Source organism: Dreissena polymorpha, chromosome 2, assembly GCF_020536995.1.
Source record: "Dreissena polymorpha isolate Duluth1 chromosome 2, UMN_Dpol_1.0, whole genome shotgun sequence".
Lineage (NCBI taxonomy): Eukaryota > Metazoa > Mollusca > Bivalvia > Myida > Dreissenidae > Dreissena > Dreissena polymorpha.
Window position 1 is genome coordinate 86,692,441 of NC_068356.1, and position 19,011 is coordinate 86,711,451.

At 34.8% G+C, this 19,011-nt stretch overlaps 1 protein-coding gene across 2 annotated transcripts in view; it reads left to right on the forward strand.

Annotated features, from left to right (window-relative positions):
- The first annotated feature begins 11,562 nt into the window (after positions 1 to 11,562).
- LOC127867935 (uncharacterized) overlaps positions 11,563 to 19,011 on the forward strand; it is a 35,846-nt gene continuing 28,397 nt past the window's right edge. For both annotated transcript variants that reach the window (XM_052409455.1, XM_052409454.1), the window contains exons 1-3: positions 11,563 to 11,683; positions 14,068 to 14,488; positions 14,959 to 15,089. In XM_052409455.1, coding sequence (XP_052265415.1) covers positions 14,320 to 14,488; positions 14,959 to 15,089 — 300 coding nt within the window. In that variant the 5' untranslated portion in view covers positions 11,563 to 11,683; positions 14,068 to 14,319. The remainder of the gene's footprint in view (positions 11,684 to 14,067; positions 14,489 to 14,958; positions 15,090 to 19,011) is intronic.

Genomic DNA, 19,011 nt, shown 5'->3' on the forward strand with positions numbered 1-19,011 from the left:
GATGCTGCTGTTACTGCTTCTGCTGCAGCTACAACTACTACTACAACAACTACTAATAGTGCTGCTGCTGCTACAGCTGCTACTGCTGCTGCTGCTGCTACAGCGGCTACTGCTACTATTTCTTCTACTACTACTTCTTTTACAAATACTTCTGCAACTACTACTAGTCCCACTTCCACTACTACCAGTGTCACTATCACTACCACTACTACCAGTCTCACTACCACTACCGATACTTCTATCACTACTACTACTACTACTACTACTACTAGTGTTATCTACTAAAACTAATACTACTACAACAACAAATACTACCGCTACTGCTGGTGGTGCTGGTACTGCTACTACACTGTTACTGCTACTATTACTACTCCTGATTCTGCTACTACTACTACTACCACTACCACCAGTCCCACTACCAATACTACCAGTATCACTAACAATACTGCTACTATAAATTACTACTACTTCTACTACTACAACTACTACTACTACTACTATTACTACTACTACTACTACTACTACTACTTCTACTGCTGCTACTACTACTACTACTACTACTACTACTACTACTACTTCTACTACTACTACTACTACTAATACTTCTAATACTACTACTACTACTACTACTACTACTTATACTTCTTATACTACTACAACTGCTACAACTACTACTGCTTCTTCTACTACTACTACTTCTTCTGCTACTTCTTCTACTACTGCTATTACTGCTACTGCTGCTACTGCTGCTACTGCTGCTACTGATGTTACTGCTGCTACTTCTGCTACTACTACTGCTGCTACTGCTGATACTGCTGCTGCTACTGGTACTGCTGCTGCTACTACTACTACTTCTACTACTACTACTTCTTCTACTACTACTTCTACTACTATTAATACTACTACTACTACTACTACTACTACTACTACTACTACTACTACTACTAATAATAATAATAATAATAATAATAATAATAATAATAATAATAATACTGCTACTGCTGTTGCTGCTACTACCGCTACTGCTGCTACTCCTGCTGCTGCTGCTACTGCTTCTACAGCAGTTAATACTACTACTACAACAACTAGTACTACTGCTACTGTTGGTGGTGTTGGTACTGCTACTACACTGCTACTGCTACTATTACTACTCCTAATTCAGTTGCTACTACAACTACAACTACTACTACTACTACCACCAGTCTCACTACCACTACCCCTACTACCAGTCTCACTACCACTACCGCTACTACTTCTACTACTACTACTACTACTACTACTACTACTACTACTACTACTACTACTACTACTACTACTACTACTACTACTACTACTACTACTACTACTACTTCTACTACTACTACTATTACTACTACTACTACTACTACTACTACTACTACTACTACTACTACTACTACTACTACTACTACTACTACTACTACTACAACAATAACTACTACTACTACTTCCACGACTACTAATGCTACTACTACTACTTCTACTACTGCAGCTACTTCTGCTACTACTGCTACTGCTGCTACTCCTTATGCTGCTGCTGCTGCTGTTACTTCTGCTACTGCTACAATTGCTGCTGCCGCTACTGCTGTTTCTGCTACTGCTACTGCTTCTCCTGCTACTGCTGTTACTACTGCTACTACTACTACTACTACTACAACAACTACTAATACTGTTACTACTGCTACTGCTGCTACTGCTGCTACTGCTGCTACTGCTGCTACTACTGCTGCAGCTGCTGCTACTGCTGGTACTGCGCTGCTACTGCTGCTGCTGCTGATACTGCTGCTGCTGCTACTGCTGCTGCTGTTATTGCTGCTACTAGATGCCGCTATTTTTACTTAAGCTGAAAAAGTTACTATAACACCTTGCTTGCAGATGAAAAAATTACTCCCACACCGGTCGACACACGACATTCAAGCAACATTCTCTCACCGCTCTCTCGACGCGCGACACATCAGTCGACAGTCAATTTTGACTGTCGACTGATTAGTCGACAGTCAATTTTGACTGTCGACTGATTTGTCGCGGGTCGTATTGAGCGTCGAGAGAATGTCGTGTGTCGACCTAGGGGTTTTAAGGTCGACAATCGACAATTACGCGATATTGTCTCGATATATCGTATTGAGAGTAAAGAGAATGTCGTGCGTCGAGAGAGTGTCGTGTGATTTTTAGGTCGACAGGCGACATTCTCGCGATATATCATTTACTGTCGACTGATTTGTTGTGCGTCGAGAGAATGTCGCGAGAATGTAGAGTGTCGCGCTCAAAGGTCGACACACGACATTCTCGCGACATTCTCGCGACATTCTCTCAACGCTCAATACGACGCGCGACAAATCAGTCGACAGTCAAGATTTTCTGCGATTTTTTTTTCTAAAACCAAGCGCGATATGCGACACTCAAATATTGATTGTCGCATGATTGTCGCGCGTCGTATTGAGCGTCGAGAGAATGTCGTGTGTCGACCTAGGGGTTTTTAGGTCGACAAGCGACAATTGTGCGATATTGGCTCGATATATCGTATTGAGCGTCGAGAGAATATCGTGCGTCGAGAGAATGTCGTGTGATTTTAAGGTCGACAGGCGACATTCTCGCGATATATCATATTGACTGTCGACTGATTTGTCGTGCGTAAAGAGAATGTCGCGAGAATGTCGAGTGTCGCGCTCGAAGGTCAACACACGGCATTCTCGCGACATTCTCGCGACATTCTCTCGACGCTCAATACGACGCGCGACAAATCAGCCGACAGTCAAGATTTTCTGCGATTTTTTTTTTCTAAAACCCAGAGCTATATGCTGCACTCAAACATTGATTGTCGCATGATTGTCGCGCGTCGTATTGAGCGTCGAGAGAATGTCGTGTGTCGACCTAGGGGTTTTTAGGTCGACAAGCGACAATTGTGCGATATTGGCTCGATATATCGTATTGAGCGTCGAGAGAATGTCGTGCGTCGAGAGAATGTCGTGTGATTTTTAGGTCGACAGGCGACATTCTCGCGCTATATCATATTGACTGTCGACTGATTTGTCTTGCGTCGAGAGAATGTCGCGAGAATGTCGAGTGTCGCGCGCGAAGGTCGACACACGACATTCTCGCGACATTCTCTCGATGCTCACTACGACGCGCTACAAATCAGTCGACAGTCAAGATTTTCTGCGATTTTTTTTCTCAAACCCAGCGCGATATCCGACACTCAAATATTGATTGTCGCATGATTGTCGCGCGTCGTATTGAGCGTCGAGAGAATGTCGCGAGAATGTCGTGTGTCGACCTCGAAGGTCGACACGCGACACTCAACTTGGCCCTATCCGGATTCCGTAAGTTCATGTATTAAAGATTTTAATGATGTAATCGCATAATAACGAAGAAATTGCTAAAACAAGGTTTATTTATCATAGCCTACAAAGTAAATTCGCTAAATTTCACTCAAAGTATGCCGATTTAATTTCAAAATATAATATTTCTTTAAGATGGCATTTAACTTATGGAATTACCCACCCATTATTTTATGGAGATGTTGTGAAGCGTGTTCGCAAATTAAAATATCTTTAAAAAAATGTTATATTAAACCTTTCAATTAAATTAACTTATTTTTATCAAAAAGATATGATGTGAACATACATATAAACACATGCTTGCTGGTTTTTTATTCACTATATCGTTTTTCTCTTAATATTTGGAACTATTAATGCAATTACCATTTTATATGTTTGATTCAAAAATATTAAATCACCTAAGCTGGCTTTATTGGTAATTTATTTTACAGTACTGCCCCTTTTAATATTTTTATTTTTATTTTACAGTAATGCCCCTTTAAGGTAGCACACATGTAATGGGCACCTTTCAAAATATAATCGAATGTCTTATTTCCTTAATCAGCATCATCTTACTTAACTGCATGCACATTTTAGGTAGGCTTTCCATGCTTTAAAAAAAATACTGTTTTTTTTCAGAACCAATCCCAAGCTTGGTTTTTGGTTTTTGTCCAGTTGATTTGCACCCATGGGGTAAATTAAAGTTCCATAATTCATCCAGATTTCCAAATATGGGCATGAAGTTGATGTGTATGGATGCAGTTAAGGTGTTAAAAGTTTAAACAAGATGAAATAAGTATTCTTTTACAGACATTTATTTTTTATAACTTGTTATCTATGGAAGAGCGCCATTAAATGTAAGTGGTTTCAGACAAGTAAAAATTGGGTTGGTTAAAAACAAAGTGTCATAAAATTCAAAATAGTATAATTTAAGTAATATTATGAACTTTTTTTTCTATATACACTATATACAGCAAAAATACCAAGAAATAGACAGATTTACCGTTTACTTTTTGAAATAAAAATAAAAATGCAACATGCATGATTCGTATTTCAGCAGTAAATCACCCAATTTAGCCATAACGTTGTTTTAATTTAAAAACTTGAAGAATTTGCATAAAAATTGCAACATATTTCAAGTCAATACTAATGAGTATGAATGAAAAATGAAAGCAGTATTATTAAGCTATCCAAAGTAATTATTTTTAGCATACAAGCATATCTCATTATATTATATGTAACTGAAGAGGCTATATCGACAAACAAAAGTACCAAAATTTGCACAATTCGAGCCAATATATATGTACTATCTACTATGACAAAATATTTTATTAATAACACAAATTATAAAGAATTGTCCTTATGTTAGATAAATAGAGGATATGTGTTTGTTTTGAGTGAATATGAAACATTTATTTGAATGAGAAGTGAGAAAATTGCAATATTTTCGCGAGCGCATGGCGCTAGTGAAAATATGAAAATTTTGTACTTCGATGCAAAGCTTGGTTTATACAGGTCGTTATTGCAATGTTGTGTGTTATTGTTGGAAAACCGAACTATTATTTAACAATTGACCTAGCTTATATGCTATATTAAATCAATTTACGTTAGAAAAGAAATAAAACGCGTCGCAAAAAGTATGCGTTGACGGCAGGTTTCGAACCTGCGCGGGAAGATCCCAAACGTATTCTAGTCTATCGCCTTTACCACTCGCCCATGACAACTTCACATTAGTTTCTGCTTAAATTAGATATCCATAAGAAAAAAGGTAAAACAAAAGCTCTTCGATCTTCGAAGAAATCGCAGGAAATCATTACAGATGCGCTACCTTAATTATATTGGATTTTTTTCACGTGTCATCGCTTCTCAATTGCGTCATACGATACACTTTCACTTTTCTTGGCTACATTGATTTGTTTGAAGTCATCTCTTTTATATTGCTTCATACGACACACTTTCACTGTTATAGGCTTCATGCATAGGTCATCGGAGTTATAGCGTTAAATTTTGTTAATAATTTCTCTCAGACGGGCGTTCTTGTTTGATTTTTTATTTGATTTTTTAGCAGTCAGATAAACAGTCAAGCTATGTAATATGGATCTTTTACACCCATTATTGCTGCCTCTTCTTGTACTTGCTCGATGATGATCTGAAAAATAAACTTTATGATTCAATATTCTTAAATATTTTTTTTAAAAGAAGGGATGTAGTTGGTACTTGTTCGTAGTTTCATTTCGTTGTTCCATTGAGTAATTAAATGGTAATTAAATTGAATGCGTTTAAATTCCCTTTTGTTATTGTTTAACATGAGTTGCAATGGCATTAGGTTAAATTTCATTTACACTTATATATATCATGAATATTGCTGGGCCAAGGTGAGGTTGAGCGCTCTAAACCCGGTTTTAACCCCAAATTCTTTGCATTGGCCGTTCCAAGGCGGTAACCTCAGCTTTATTCCTATTTGTGTTTAAGTTGTTTTATATTGTGCAGTTTTGTACTGTTTTAGAGATTGGTCACTTGCCTTAAATAAAGGACCAACTAATTTTATATAATGAGAATGCAATACTGCTTCAGCAGCTGAAGTTTTACTTTATATTGGTCAGAAATCGTCATACCTTACGACTATGAACACTCCATTAGGAAAATTCCGATGACTTCGACTTCCTTATGGCATTCGATCAACACCAGAAATATATCAGCGAATCATGGATATGATTATTTCGGGCATTTTGCTATCCTAGATGACATACTCATTGCAGGATGAGACATGGAACATCATAATGAAATCCTGAGGCAAGTGGTTAAATGAGCCATATCGTACAAACTGAAATTGAACTTGTCCAAGTGCATACTTAGACAGCCCAGAGTTAATACATGGTACACATCTTGTCTTCTGACGGTCTCCTGCCAGATCCCGCCAAGATTTATGCATAGGTAAAAATGCCTGCTCCGTCAGGGGCTAGTTCAGTATTTAGCCAGGTTCGTTCCGAACCTTAGTGAGATAGATTCTCTACTACGCGTCCTACTGAAATAAGATATTCCAATTGTATGGGAATTGAACAGGAACAGAGCGAACTAAAAAACTCTGTAGCTCACCACCAGTTCTTGATTATTACGATGTTAATAAACCGGTTAAAATAGAATGCGACTCTAGTAATGACGGCCTAGGAGCAGTTCTTCTACAGGAAGGCCATATCATTGCAAATGCGCCAAGGTCGCTAATTGAAACGGAAAAACGTTACGCGCAGATAGAAAAAGAGATGCTTAGTGTAAGGTTCAGCGTGAATAGATTTCACAATGACGTTTTTGGGAAGGAAACTACAGTTTACAATTATTACAAACCGTTATCACAAAATTTCGCAAAACCATTGCTATCAGCTCCCATGAGAATTTAAAAGATGCTCTTACAACTGCAATTATACAATCTGAAAATTGTCTACAGAAAAGGCGCTGAAATTAAAATGTCTGATGCATTATCACGCGCGTACCTACCTTTACAGCACTCGGACAGTCAGGACGTATAGAGCGTGTCAGATCTTATCAGTATGATATCTGTAACTAAGGACAAAAACACTAAAATACAAGTATTGACAAAATATATGCTTGATGTTATGTATGAAACAATAGTGAAAAGTTGGCCTGACGTAAAAAAAGATGTAGCAATAGAAGTGCGTCAGTACTCGAGAGATGAGTTGTCGGTATTAGACGGAATTATTTACAAGGGTTTTAGGATTGTGATACCGCCATTACTTCGCACAGAAATGTTGAAACTAATTCACAAGTCGCATTTATGCATGACCAAGTGCAAGCAGCGCGCTAGAGGAGTAATGTATGAGCGATAGATGAACGCAGACATTGAGTTAGTCGTTAGTGAATGCATTCAGTGTGCATCTGTGTTAAATAGTCAATCGGTTGAGTCTTTGAACCCAACCACACCACCCGATTTGCCGTACGGGTCCGATCTCTTTGACTTTGAAGCAAAGAAATACTTAATCATATTATTTGATTACTACTCAAAATACATAGATGTAGTGCATCTTGAATCATCAGTTACTGCAAGCGTTACTGAGGCTATGAAGTCAGTCTATGCTACACATGGAATACCTCAGAAACTCCGTACTGACAAGGGACTACAATTTTCCTCTCAGGAATTAGAACATTCTGCAGCGAATTCGGTATTGAACATGAAACGTCGAGTCCACACTTTCAGTCTAGCAATGGTGTAGCAGAACGCGCAATACACTCTGTAAAGTCACTGTGGATGAAATCGCACGATAAGAATCTCGCCTAACTTGATTACAGAACAATTCCACTCGAATGATTGAAACGGTCGCCGGCACAACGTCTTAATGAAAGAAGACCAAGAAACACATTACCAGCAGCAACAGGGGAGTTTATTCCAAAAACTGAAGATTCTAATGTTGTTAAACAATTCTTACAGCAAGATAAGCAACGACAAATGTTCTATTATGATAAAACAAAGGGAGTTAAATCTAGTTCTACCCTTGAACTAGAAACACCAGTGATTACTGAACATGGACATTCAACGGCCACCGGAAAAACTTTGCGAAACCGAAATTTCGCAAACTTAAGTCCCCTTTTTCTTAAAGATTTGCTACTTTGAGACATAGTATGCGATAAAAGTCTTCCAAAACTTGGTCATCTGGTACAGTTATACACAAACATGATAAACCGAGATCTTATGTATTCGCGTCTGGAGATTGGTTGTATCGTAGAAATCGCAGACACTTGAGGGAAACCAACGCCATACCAAACCGGCAACCGTCGGAGGAGTTTCAGGACGAGCCGTATGATGAAATTCCGGACATTCCATCAGGCGACGTTAAATTACCGGAGAGAAAATCCAGTCCCACTTAGGAACCAGTTACTAAAACTTTGCAAAGCAATCCGTACAAAACTAAGTCAGGCTGGAGTGTTAAACCTCCAGATACATTTAACTTGTAACTCTCAGACAGAAGTGTTTAAGCTTTCCAGCTGAACTTGACATATTTTAAAGCTCTATTGCATGTGACAGTATCACATTCATAGTTGTATTATGACTTCAACTTGACATTTTACTGTTCATGTGGAAGTATAGCATTAATTTAATGAAGACTTTTATAGGAGGAAAATTCTAATATTACAGTCTCTAGTCACTGATTCAGTTATTTGATATCTACGTAGTTAACATGTTCAGAACTGTATGATAATTTGCAAATGTTCATCCATTTACCTTTATTATCTTATGGCTAGATCATACATGTGTGTTTAGGTTCATTTAGCAACAAGACTTTTAAGTACAAGTTTTCAGTCAATGTGTTAATAACTTTTAGAATTTAACTCTGTTAAACTCATTGGTTTTCTTTCTGTACAGTAGGGAGGATGTAACATAATTCACTTTCCGCTATTTTAATGTTCATGATCTTTTCGTTACTTATGTTCTTTTGGCTCTTTAGTAAACGTATTGAAATGCTCAGTTTGTATTTTTTACAAGAATGTTGGCTATCTATATCCGAAAACAAGGTGTCCAGGGAAAATTTCAGAAAGACATATTTCAGCCCTAGAAGCCCCCTTTATTACTCAATCTGGAAAGAACTTCACAATACTTTACTTGACAATATCTAAGCTAAGTTCAAATCTAGGGAAACATATAAAACTTACAGAAGCCACATGTATGACTCTTCGTCAGTTGGTTCTCCTAAAACTATTGTTAGCGCTTGAAGGCCATCATGATATTATTGTCTCTATTTTTCAGAAAATGCTTTTCGTGTATTGGGCAGAGGCATGCTACATATGAAAACAAGATGTCATCGGACAGCCTTTACCTGACTCATCGTTAGCCCTTTACCATCAGTTAGATCTATTTCGTATGAAAATTTAAACGCTGAGATCATGGCATACCATAATAATTTGCTAATTGATTTGAAATTTGATGACATAGTTGTGCTCATATTTTATCATGAGGACAATGTTTTGGAAGCAAAAGAATTCAAAGAACACCTTGAAAATAATATTAACCTTCTAGACAATACGAATATACGTGTTTTATTGTATTATGAGTATGAACTTCAGTGTGTTAACCTCAGGTTTTTCGGACGAGTTGAACAAGCTGTAGATACGTGTATGTTTGCGTGTTTGTTTCTGACTAAAGAATTCCTTAATGACAATTTGACAAACTTTATAGCTCGAATGTGTCTAATGGAGGCCATCACAAACCAAAACAAGCAGGGTTTTGTGGTGCCTGTTTTCACAGGAAGAAAGGGTGAGTCTTTCAGTATTTCATATGTCCTGGGTCAACTTGAAGGAATAAACTACTATCTAAAACGTACGTTTCATCTTGCTGAATTGGAACACATTCGGAACAGATACATACAACTACTAGAGTTCATCAACACATTCACAACAAGCCAAAATATGCCTTTACTATCGGATCTCGGATGTAACGCATTGAATTCATCACTTCAAAATCCGTCTGAAGACCAGACTTTACATGGTACTTATTTTCGTATATCAAACGATACGTATTGCCTGCTTATGCAAATTAAAGGTTGTTTCAGTCATTCAATCGTTTTAGTAAAAGTTAAACAATGTAATTTTACTTTACATACATGTATGTTAAATATGCAAATTGTGGCTGTTTGTTGATATTATACAACCAGACTTTTTACATGTTTATATCATTGTGATTATGCGTTGCCGTTGTTTAAAATAATGTTATGAATTATAAAATAGGATCCGCAAAGCCACAAAACGGCCCGTCAGACACATGGTAAAATTTGAATCGTGTTCATTTATCATAACAATACTTTACGTTAGTGTCTTTAACAGTGTGTGTGACAACGTTCGACAGTTCGTAAGACATGGTTACTAGTATGTTGCTTCTAATGTATTTAATTGTATTTCAGGTTCTTGTTGTCTTATAAAGCATACATATGCACACACACAACAGTTTCTCACCCTGATACGTGACATTTAACTAAAATGAGAGCTCAATATCAATACAGATATTCACATAATGATGGCTTGTTTATAATGCTGAGCACTTTTGCTGATACGTGACATTTAACAAAAATGAGAGCTCAATATCAATGCAGATATTCACATAATGGTGGCTTGTTTCTAATGCTGAGCACTTTTGCATACAATTTCCTAGTGTGTAACAATTGTTTCGAAAAGAAACTAAATAAGTTCATTTGAGCGGATTGCACGGAAAGTTTGGGGTCGTATGTTTCAGATGAGCATCATTCCATTAGTGATAGAAGCTGTGTAGGGACCGAGGATGTGTCCATCAAAAAGCATGTGTCAGTGGAACAAACAGCCGTGTCTCCAGTATTGAATCAAAGAAGAGACTCAATCATTTTTAAAGACAACATGGTATACTTATTCAAAGTACACTTCGCAAGTTCTGACTTATATCCAATTAATAATTGCGCATTGAAACGAAACACTACTTTCCTTTAATTGGCAGTTTGAACTTAAAATATGTTAGGGAATTGCATGAATACACATACAGGTAAATTGTAAATGGCCATGATACAAACACATCGATCGTAATGGATTTAAAATTATACCTCATAATTAAGAATATACGAGTTCAACGCAATCTGTTTGTGAACTAAATCTCTTTTCTAATGTTGTTACTTAATTGATTGTTAAATACACGCACAGAAGACTTCGTTTAAAAAAAGGTAAAACGTTAATACTTGCATCAGTTGCCATTAGTTTTGATGTATGGATAGAGCCTATAAAAAATTCCGTCTTACACACCACATTTTAATTGTATAAACATATTAAGAACAAAAATAGGATTAAAGCATATCGATATTTGTTATAACGATCACAAAGGTGATTGGACACGGTCCTCCTTCCAATTTGAATTCATATTGTCTGACTATACTCTTAATTACATATCTTCATTCGAATGATAATTTCATACTTACTCCATTGACAGTAACCAGACTTTTTTTAACAATTAGTTCATGTCCAAAAAATAAGATATGATTTTTCGGAAAATTACCTCTCAAACCTTGAGTTGTCTATTATAGGCCATATTAAAATAATACTTTGTTTTTAAACAAAGCCAACACTATGCATTTCGCTTAAGGCATTGTTGTACAAATAAAAATGACATAGATCCAAGGGGTTTTTCATTGTCATTCAAACTTTTATTTATCTCCAAAAGTTGAGCTTCGAATAATGTTCTTTTAAAATACATTCTCAGGAGCCCATGAAACTACAACTGCAGCTCGCAATTCCGCAGAAATTGTACGCACATCAGGTGCGTGACGACGATCCATCTAAACCCCAGCATGTAAACTCAAGTCCAAGAAGAGTCGGGGAAGTCTTTTGTGAGTTAAACAAAATATTGTTATTGAATAATAAGATATTAATAAATTGTTTTTATCTTATCAATATGGAGCATATGTACTATCCTACTGCATTCGGATAACATGCGTTAGAATGTTGTACCTCGCTCGAAAAACAAAACACTAAACAAGCAATAACAACAATTACATTACTAAGAAAAAAACAAGTATACAATTGAAAAGTAAACGATAAATGTTTATGAAATGGTTAATCACTATAACGCAAGGTATTCCACAGGTTATCCGTCAATCATGAGTCCACTGTTCAATAGTATATATACATTCGGTTCGCACTAGCTGTGCACGGAGTATAACTCTGTTTACGAGGCTCGCAGGTGGTGATTGAGAAGGTCTTGTATATTTTATTGCAATGAATCTACAATTACGATGATGATGATGATAAAGTAAAGCAAGCATTTCGACTGTTTGTTTTTCAAAGGATTAACGAATAATCGGGGGATATAAATGCTGAAAACCATTTCATTTAAATCATATTAATTTTTCAATACATTCTTTTTTATTTCCTTACAGAATACATACGGGAATATTAAATTCGTTTAATCGTCTTTGACTAAAATAATCTCCATCATCAGGTTTCGAGTTTCAAGTTTGTTATCGGAACATTTATAACGCCTTTGACGATTATCATACAATAAAACAACGTATAGTCAAAGTGCATCAGTGCATCAGTGCAATACAAATACAATCATGTTAAGTATCACAAACTACAATGACAAATGTTCAAACGTGTAATTTTTAACTACTCGATAAAGGCAAACAAGTGATAGATAATATTTTTATGGTTTCATAATAATTTGTTCAAGAATCGTATCAGTAAGGAATAGGCCTACATTGATAATGAATTTAATGAATGAAAATGAATTTATATTTTGACAAGGGGGTATGTTTTAAAATTTTACAAAAGTTCCCCAGTTAGATCGAACACACTTTTTGTTCGTAGATCTGTATGTGTTGGGTAGATTAGAAAGAAGTGATATTCGTATTCAGCAGTGCTTGATTTACATAGTTTACATTTGCGCTCATCTCTGGGTATGTTATTATATCTACCAGTCTATATTTCCAATAAATGGGCGCTAAGTTTACATCTTCATAACTATTGTTTATAACTATTAATGCGATCTAAATATGTTCCATAAGCGAATTCAGACTTAAACATTATATAGAATTCTTTGTTCGGTTGGTTATTAATAGAACCGAGTCAATATTTGGTTAATTTTATTAGAAAAAGAAAAATGTTAACTAGATTTATAACATGTGCCAGTTGTTGTAATTGTTGTTTAACTTATGAACATCCCTATGTGTGTTTTACTAGTAGTATACATCAGAAAATCAATGTATTTTTCTTGATTTAAACCCAATAACTAAGGGCACGTTGTTTGTTATAAAAGAGTGTTGAACTCTTCAGAGTTTGCCTCTTACAGCGGCGTTAGAAGTATGTGACCACACGATTAGAACCGTTGAACACAATTGAAAATGAAATTTGTCCACTTCGTTAATGTAGAAAATTCCCCATATGTCAGATGCATATAAAAATATTCGAATCACTAGGGAGTTAACAACATATATTTTTTTGTTTTAGAATAAAGCTTTACTTTAATACAAATAGACAATACACGAGTGTTAACATGTTTAAGCTTGTTCATTATTTACCTTTATTGCTCCTGACATATTACCGGTAAAAAGTAGTTTCAGGCCAAGGTACCCTTATTCATCAACAATTTCAATAGATTGTTGGTAAATAATTAATCATAACAAACAATGATTTAGCCTTTTTTAATGTTTAAATTTAAGTGTGTTTGACATTTATTCTAATTTTCATTCACAGGAGTATTGTTAGATAAAATTATTTGGTAGACTTTCTGAATTTGTGGCAAGTAAGCTAATAAAGTAAGCAAATAACGACAAAAATGCTGATAATTAACGTTCAAATCTTCTTTTTATGTCGAGTGATTTCCGTAACACAAAATACATAAAAAACATTTGATTACGAATACATATAGCGTCCGCCTTGGTGTAGTGTGCGGTAGTGTACGTTGAAAATTGTTGTTTTAAACACTTAAAAGGCCACGCTTCGATTAATATTGATAATTCTTGGGCAGAATATTCCTTAGGTCAAATATAAATGCCGAGTTTGTATCTGCTTCAGTTATGTTAAAAAACAAGGCAACAGTTTAAATCTTAGAAAAACTTTGTTTCTACTCTTGACTCCATATTTATGACTCATTATCAAAAATTGGTTATAATTGTTTTCTTGACATTATATGCACCACATTTAAAACTGAGACAAGTGCTTCCAAAACTTAGGCACCATGTCAAATATAAGTCAAACCTTAATACCATTCTAGGTGGTGATTTTTCACTGATCATCAATGGCTCAACAAGCCAACAGGTGCATTTACTCTCGGATGTCTGATGTAAATCTGGCAATGCACGTGACCCTGAATCATCGAATTCTTACCTACGAAATCCACCTGAAGAACATACGCCACAAGGTGTTATTTCAAATAAAGGGTGCTAATTAACTTGAAAATATAAATTATATGTATTTTCAGTCATTCAAACTATAATTTTTACGAACAGAACCTGTTGAGCAAAACATGCACATATACTTTGGCGTGTTTCAAGATATCAACAATGACAACATCCATGAAGTGAATTTACAATCTGGTGAACATGACTACTCCAGCGATTTGAGTAACTCTTTGGATGCAGACGGCCCAAAATCATCTATCTTACGAAATTTACCTGGAATACTGCGATTTCTAGGTAATATTTTCTTCTTTTAAAAGAGACTCATTAACTTATATAACTAAATGTAATATAAATTATGTGTACGTCCAGTCATTCAGCAGGTTAATTGATACACACAAAACAAATTGACTTTGCTTAACATAAGATACACATTTGAGCATAGTTGTTCGAATATATTTATAAACCATGTGGTTTACAAACAAATAACTAATGGCGATTTTTTTAAAGTTAACTCATATTTGCTTAATGCTTCGTGTGCCGAAAATCTTCCCAAAAAGACGGTCAGACGCATGGTTAAATTAAATGTTGTCAACGTTTTGTAAATTCGTCAAGTATGCATGTTTTGTACATCGCAATACTTAACATTGTTGTTTGTTAAACACCGACATTTTTATTTTGTGTGATATCTAAGAGTGTGACCGTTTCTTGGAGTAAGCAAAATATTTACATAAGCAGACTTAAATATTGTACACATGTTTTTGCAGTGCCACGGCATGAGCGTCAATCCATAGGTAAAAGAAACTCGGGCGGGGCCGATGGACTGTCAATTGAAGAGCCTTCTTTTATAAAGAAACAAGACACATGTTTACCATCTGCAAAAGCAACCAAAGAACAGGTAACCAAAACTCAAAATATATATGTATAATCATTAAGTAGTTGCTATATACGTGATCATAATTTAACTTCTGTAATGAACGATACGGTTGGGTTCCGTTGAACGAGCTCGCAAATATCCAGTAATGATTACTAGAAGTAAGCAAATCTTTTCAATTGTCGAGGACTAAGGCACAATCATTTTCTCTACCTATCTACAGCTTTTCAAGGTCTGATTATTTTTTTATCGTTAATTTTAAAGGGGCCTTTTCACAGATTTTGTCATTTTTTTAACTTATTCATTAAATGCTTTATATTGATAAATGTAAACATTGGATCGTAAAAGCTCCAGTAAAAAATCAAGAAAAAAAATAAAAAAAGAAAAAGAACATAGCCCGGAGCAGGTTTCGAACCAGTGACCCCTGGAGTCCTGCCAGAGTCCTGAAGTAAAAACGTTTAGCCTACTGAGCTATTCCGCCGAGTACACATGTTTGACGTATTTTATACCATATATAAGCAATCTTCGTTGTTTCACAAAATTTAACGACAAAAACAGAACTCTCCAAATTATTCAATCGTTTCGCGTTGCAACGCTTTATAATTTTGAGGTTTTAAAATCGTCAAAAGATGCATATAATGGCTATATTAGAGCATGGTTAATGTTCAGTATTACTGTTTCCTCACAAATATCATAACTAAAACGAAAACTTACGAATCTGAAACAACTTTTTTTTCTTTTTTGTCAATTTACCAAAGCGTAAAAAGATCCCTTTAATTACAATTTTATAGAATAAGATATGACATGATAGTTTGAACAATATGTACATTGTTATTTTGATTTGAAAAAAAACTTTCGATGTATGGAAAATGGGAAGTAATGCAACGGGTAGCAATTTGAAGTCGGGTCGGGTATAGTTATTTAGGTTGTTTTGGGTCGGGTTGCTTATTGATTTCGATAGCAGAAGACCATACATTCAAAAGAAATGATACTCACCCTAAATATCTATAGCTGTCCATGTATTGCTTCTTAGCATTTTAAATTTGCTAAAATGATATTTTCGATTTTATATCATATTTATATCTACATTATTTCACAATAATATCAAGCTGTTAAAATGTATATTTAATTCTACGACATATCATATATAACATATAATAAGTGTAAAAGTAATCCAAATCGCAAGACTGAAAACACCAACAAAACATGAAAATAAAACAATTATTAAAAATGTAAAGCTAAATGTCAAACTGAAAATTAAAAAAACTTCACTTACTCTACCCCGTTTTCAAAATCTAAACAATCTCTTGATAAAGCAAATTGTAACCAGTGTAAAGTTGTGTGAGAAAGGTAATGTGTGAATGAAGTGTGATATGTATGCACCGTTTTGACCATTACTAACCACATAATATTAATACCATTAATAAGTTTACATGACCATTGATCTAACAAGAAACTCGAACATTTTGCACAATTGTTACTGAGGAGTACAGGTGTGTGCCTGCTATAGAATCCTGCTCAAGAATCAAGTATCCTGCTCAGACAATTTTTATTAGATAGTTCCTCTACTCGGTAAGGTTAATAAATAATAGTAACAACATTTTGCATTTTTGTTCATTTATTGTATTTTTAAAAACATTTTTTAGTTTAAATAATGTTATGTATGATATATTATTATTGTAATGTGCCATTGTCACAGGGTGTAAATTCTTATTTAGTTATTTGTTATTAGTGTCGAGTAGTTTTAGGTAGCTCTGATATAAAACCTAGAATGTAGTCTTAGTTGTTTTATAGCTAACATATAGTTGAATCTAACCTATTCTGAACACGTGCATGTAACAACCAATCATTCACTTTCCCTCCGATATTCAGTTGCCTGTTGAAAGTTGTTTGAGACAGCCATTGCATTTATTGAATTGCAATATTATATTATTTGTGTGGGATATTTTGGATTCCTGCAGGTAACTACTCTAAATCTTTTATTTATGTTCTCTGTCAATTGTTTGTATTATTATTTAGGACATCTGACGGTTACGGTTGTGTTTATTAGTTATTTATTGAAATAACTTATTGCGAGTCATATTCACGCCGCCATGCAACGCTAGTCATTATTAATGTGTATTCCACTTGAATGCATACATATATTATCTTGATTATATATCTAATGGCATGTATTAATTGTTCCTATTTCAGATACCTTTATCGATCTAGTAAAACTTTGAAAACATCGATTGATTCAATAGTTTGTCGTCGAACCCCAAGTAAGCAAATTGCGCGTAGCTAGGCCGGCAACAATGGCGCCCAACGTTCAGTGAGATCGATCAAATGATATAATTTGGACAATCTGTGTACACAATCCTTGTTCAAGGATCTACACTTGATGGCCACAAAAGACGTCGTATAATACCCGGGTTAACGTTAACGCATGCTAAGGGCCCTCTTCAAGACCGTTACGTCACACCATAAGGACCAAGGACCATTCGTTGCTGGAAGTGTAAAAACTGTGTGTGACTTTGTGAATGAACACTGACATTTGTGATTCTTGCTCATGACGCATGGCGGTGTGGTGAGATGTACATTTTATTATTGACCATTTAGCATATTATTTTCAGAAATTGTTTAGTTTGTATCATATTTGTTTTTTTCTTAATGTAAATATCAATTATTTTTGTCCAATCTAGGTTAAAGATTTTTTTTTGTAAATCAATGCACTAACCATAGGTTGTCCCGTCTAACATACGCCCCTGCATTTGTGTAAACTGTGTTTTCACTGTCACTAATCCGTTTCCAATAACAATAGAAGTACATAAAGTAGTACAACACAGACAGGTTGACCCGTAGATAGCTCAGGTTTAAAGGTCATAATTTGGGATCTATACAATCAATAGATTTACTGCCCACTGTCTTATAAAAAGTTTCAGCCAATGTAAAATCAAATTTGTCTTGAGTTGTTTCAAACTTTCAACATTTGAAACAACGCTCAGTCATTGTAATTTTATAAATAGGAAATCGTGGAAACCGAGTTATTCCTTACTGAAATTAGACTGATCATCTAATTTCATTGAGAAATACTGTTTTGCGTTTAATCCTTGCAAGGTAAAATAATCGCGTCGCTTTAGCGTATTCGAACGGGACGAAGAAAAATAAATCGAGGTATTTATTTAAAAGCGAATACATTCGGTTTGTGTTCAGCGCTTTTAAATAATCGATTTATTTGATAACGGAAAAAGGAAATTGCGCAATAATTGATTGCGTATAGTTGTACATACGTTGTAGTAATAATTTGTGCGGGTTACACTTGACACTACTTGTGACCAGTGTATTTTTTTGGACCGGAAATAGCGGTATCGATTCTGTACTTGTATGGTTGTACGTGTGTGAGAGTGTATTAGTAAATAGTTTAATCGAATTATATTGTTAAATTGTTTTATAAATGCATATTTATAGTTGTTATTATTATATTTAAATTATATTAGTTCATCAATTAAATTAAATTTATCATTAACATTTATTTAGATTTTTTTTTTAATTTCTAGTTTGATAAAACTTTAACAATAAGATTGTGATTTAAGTGTAATCTATACGCTGCAGTAATTGTTTATTAAATAAGAGATCATTAATTAAAAAGGTTTATAAATTAATTAATTAAAAATTACAACTAGATTTATATTAAATAATTGCATGAATGTGTACAATTATTTGTTGTTATGTTGTTTTAGATAACATGTCAGTTATATTATTATGCATTAGTGGTACAAAGTGAATTCGGTTTATTGATCACTATTGAAATTAGTGATTTAGTGTGTTATTATATTGAATAATTTTGAGTTGACTAGAAAGGAAACTATTGTAAAACGGAAATACTGGAATGATGATCTGAATGTTGATGAAATTGGAGTGTGTATTATACAAAGTGCTGTGAAACATAATTAACACTTAAAAGTGC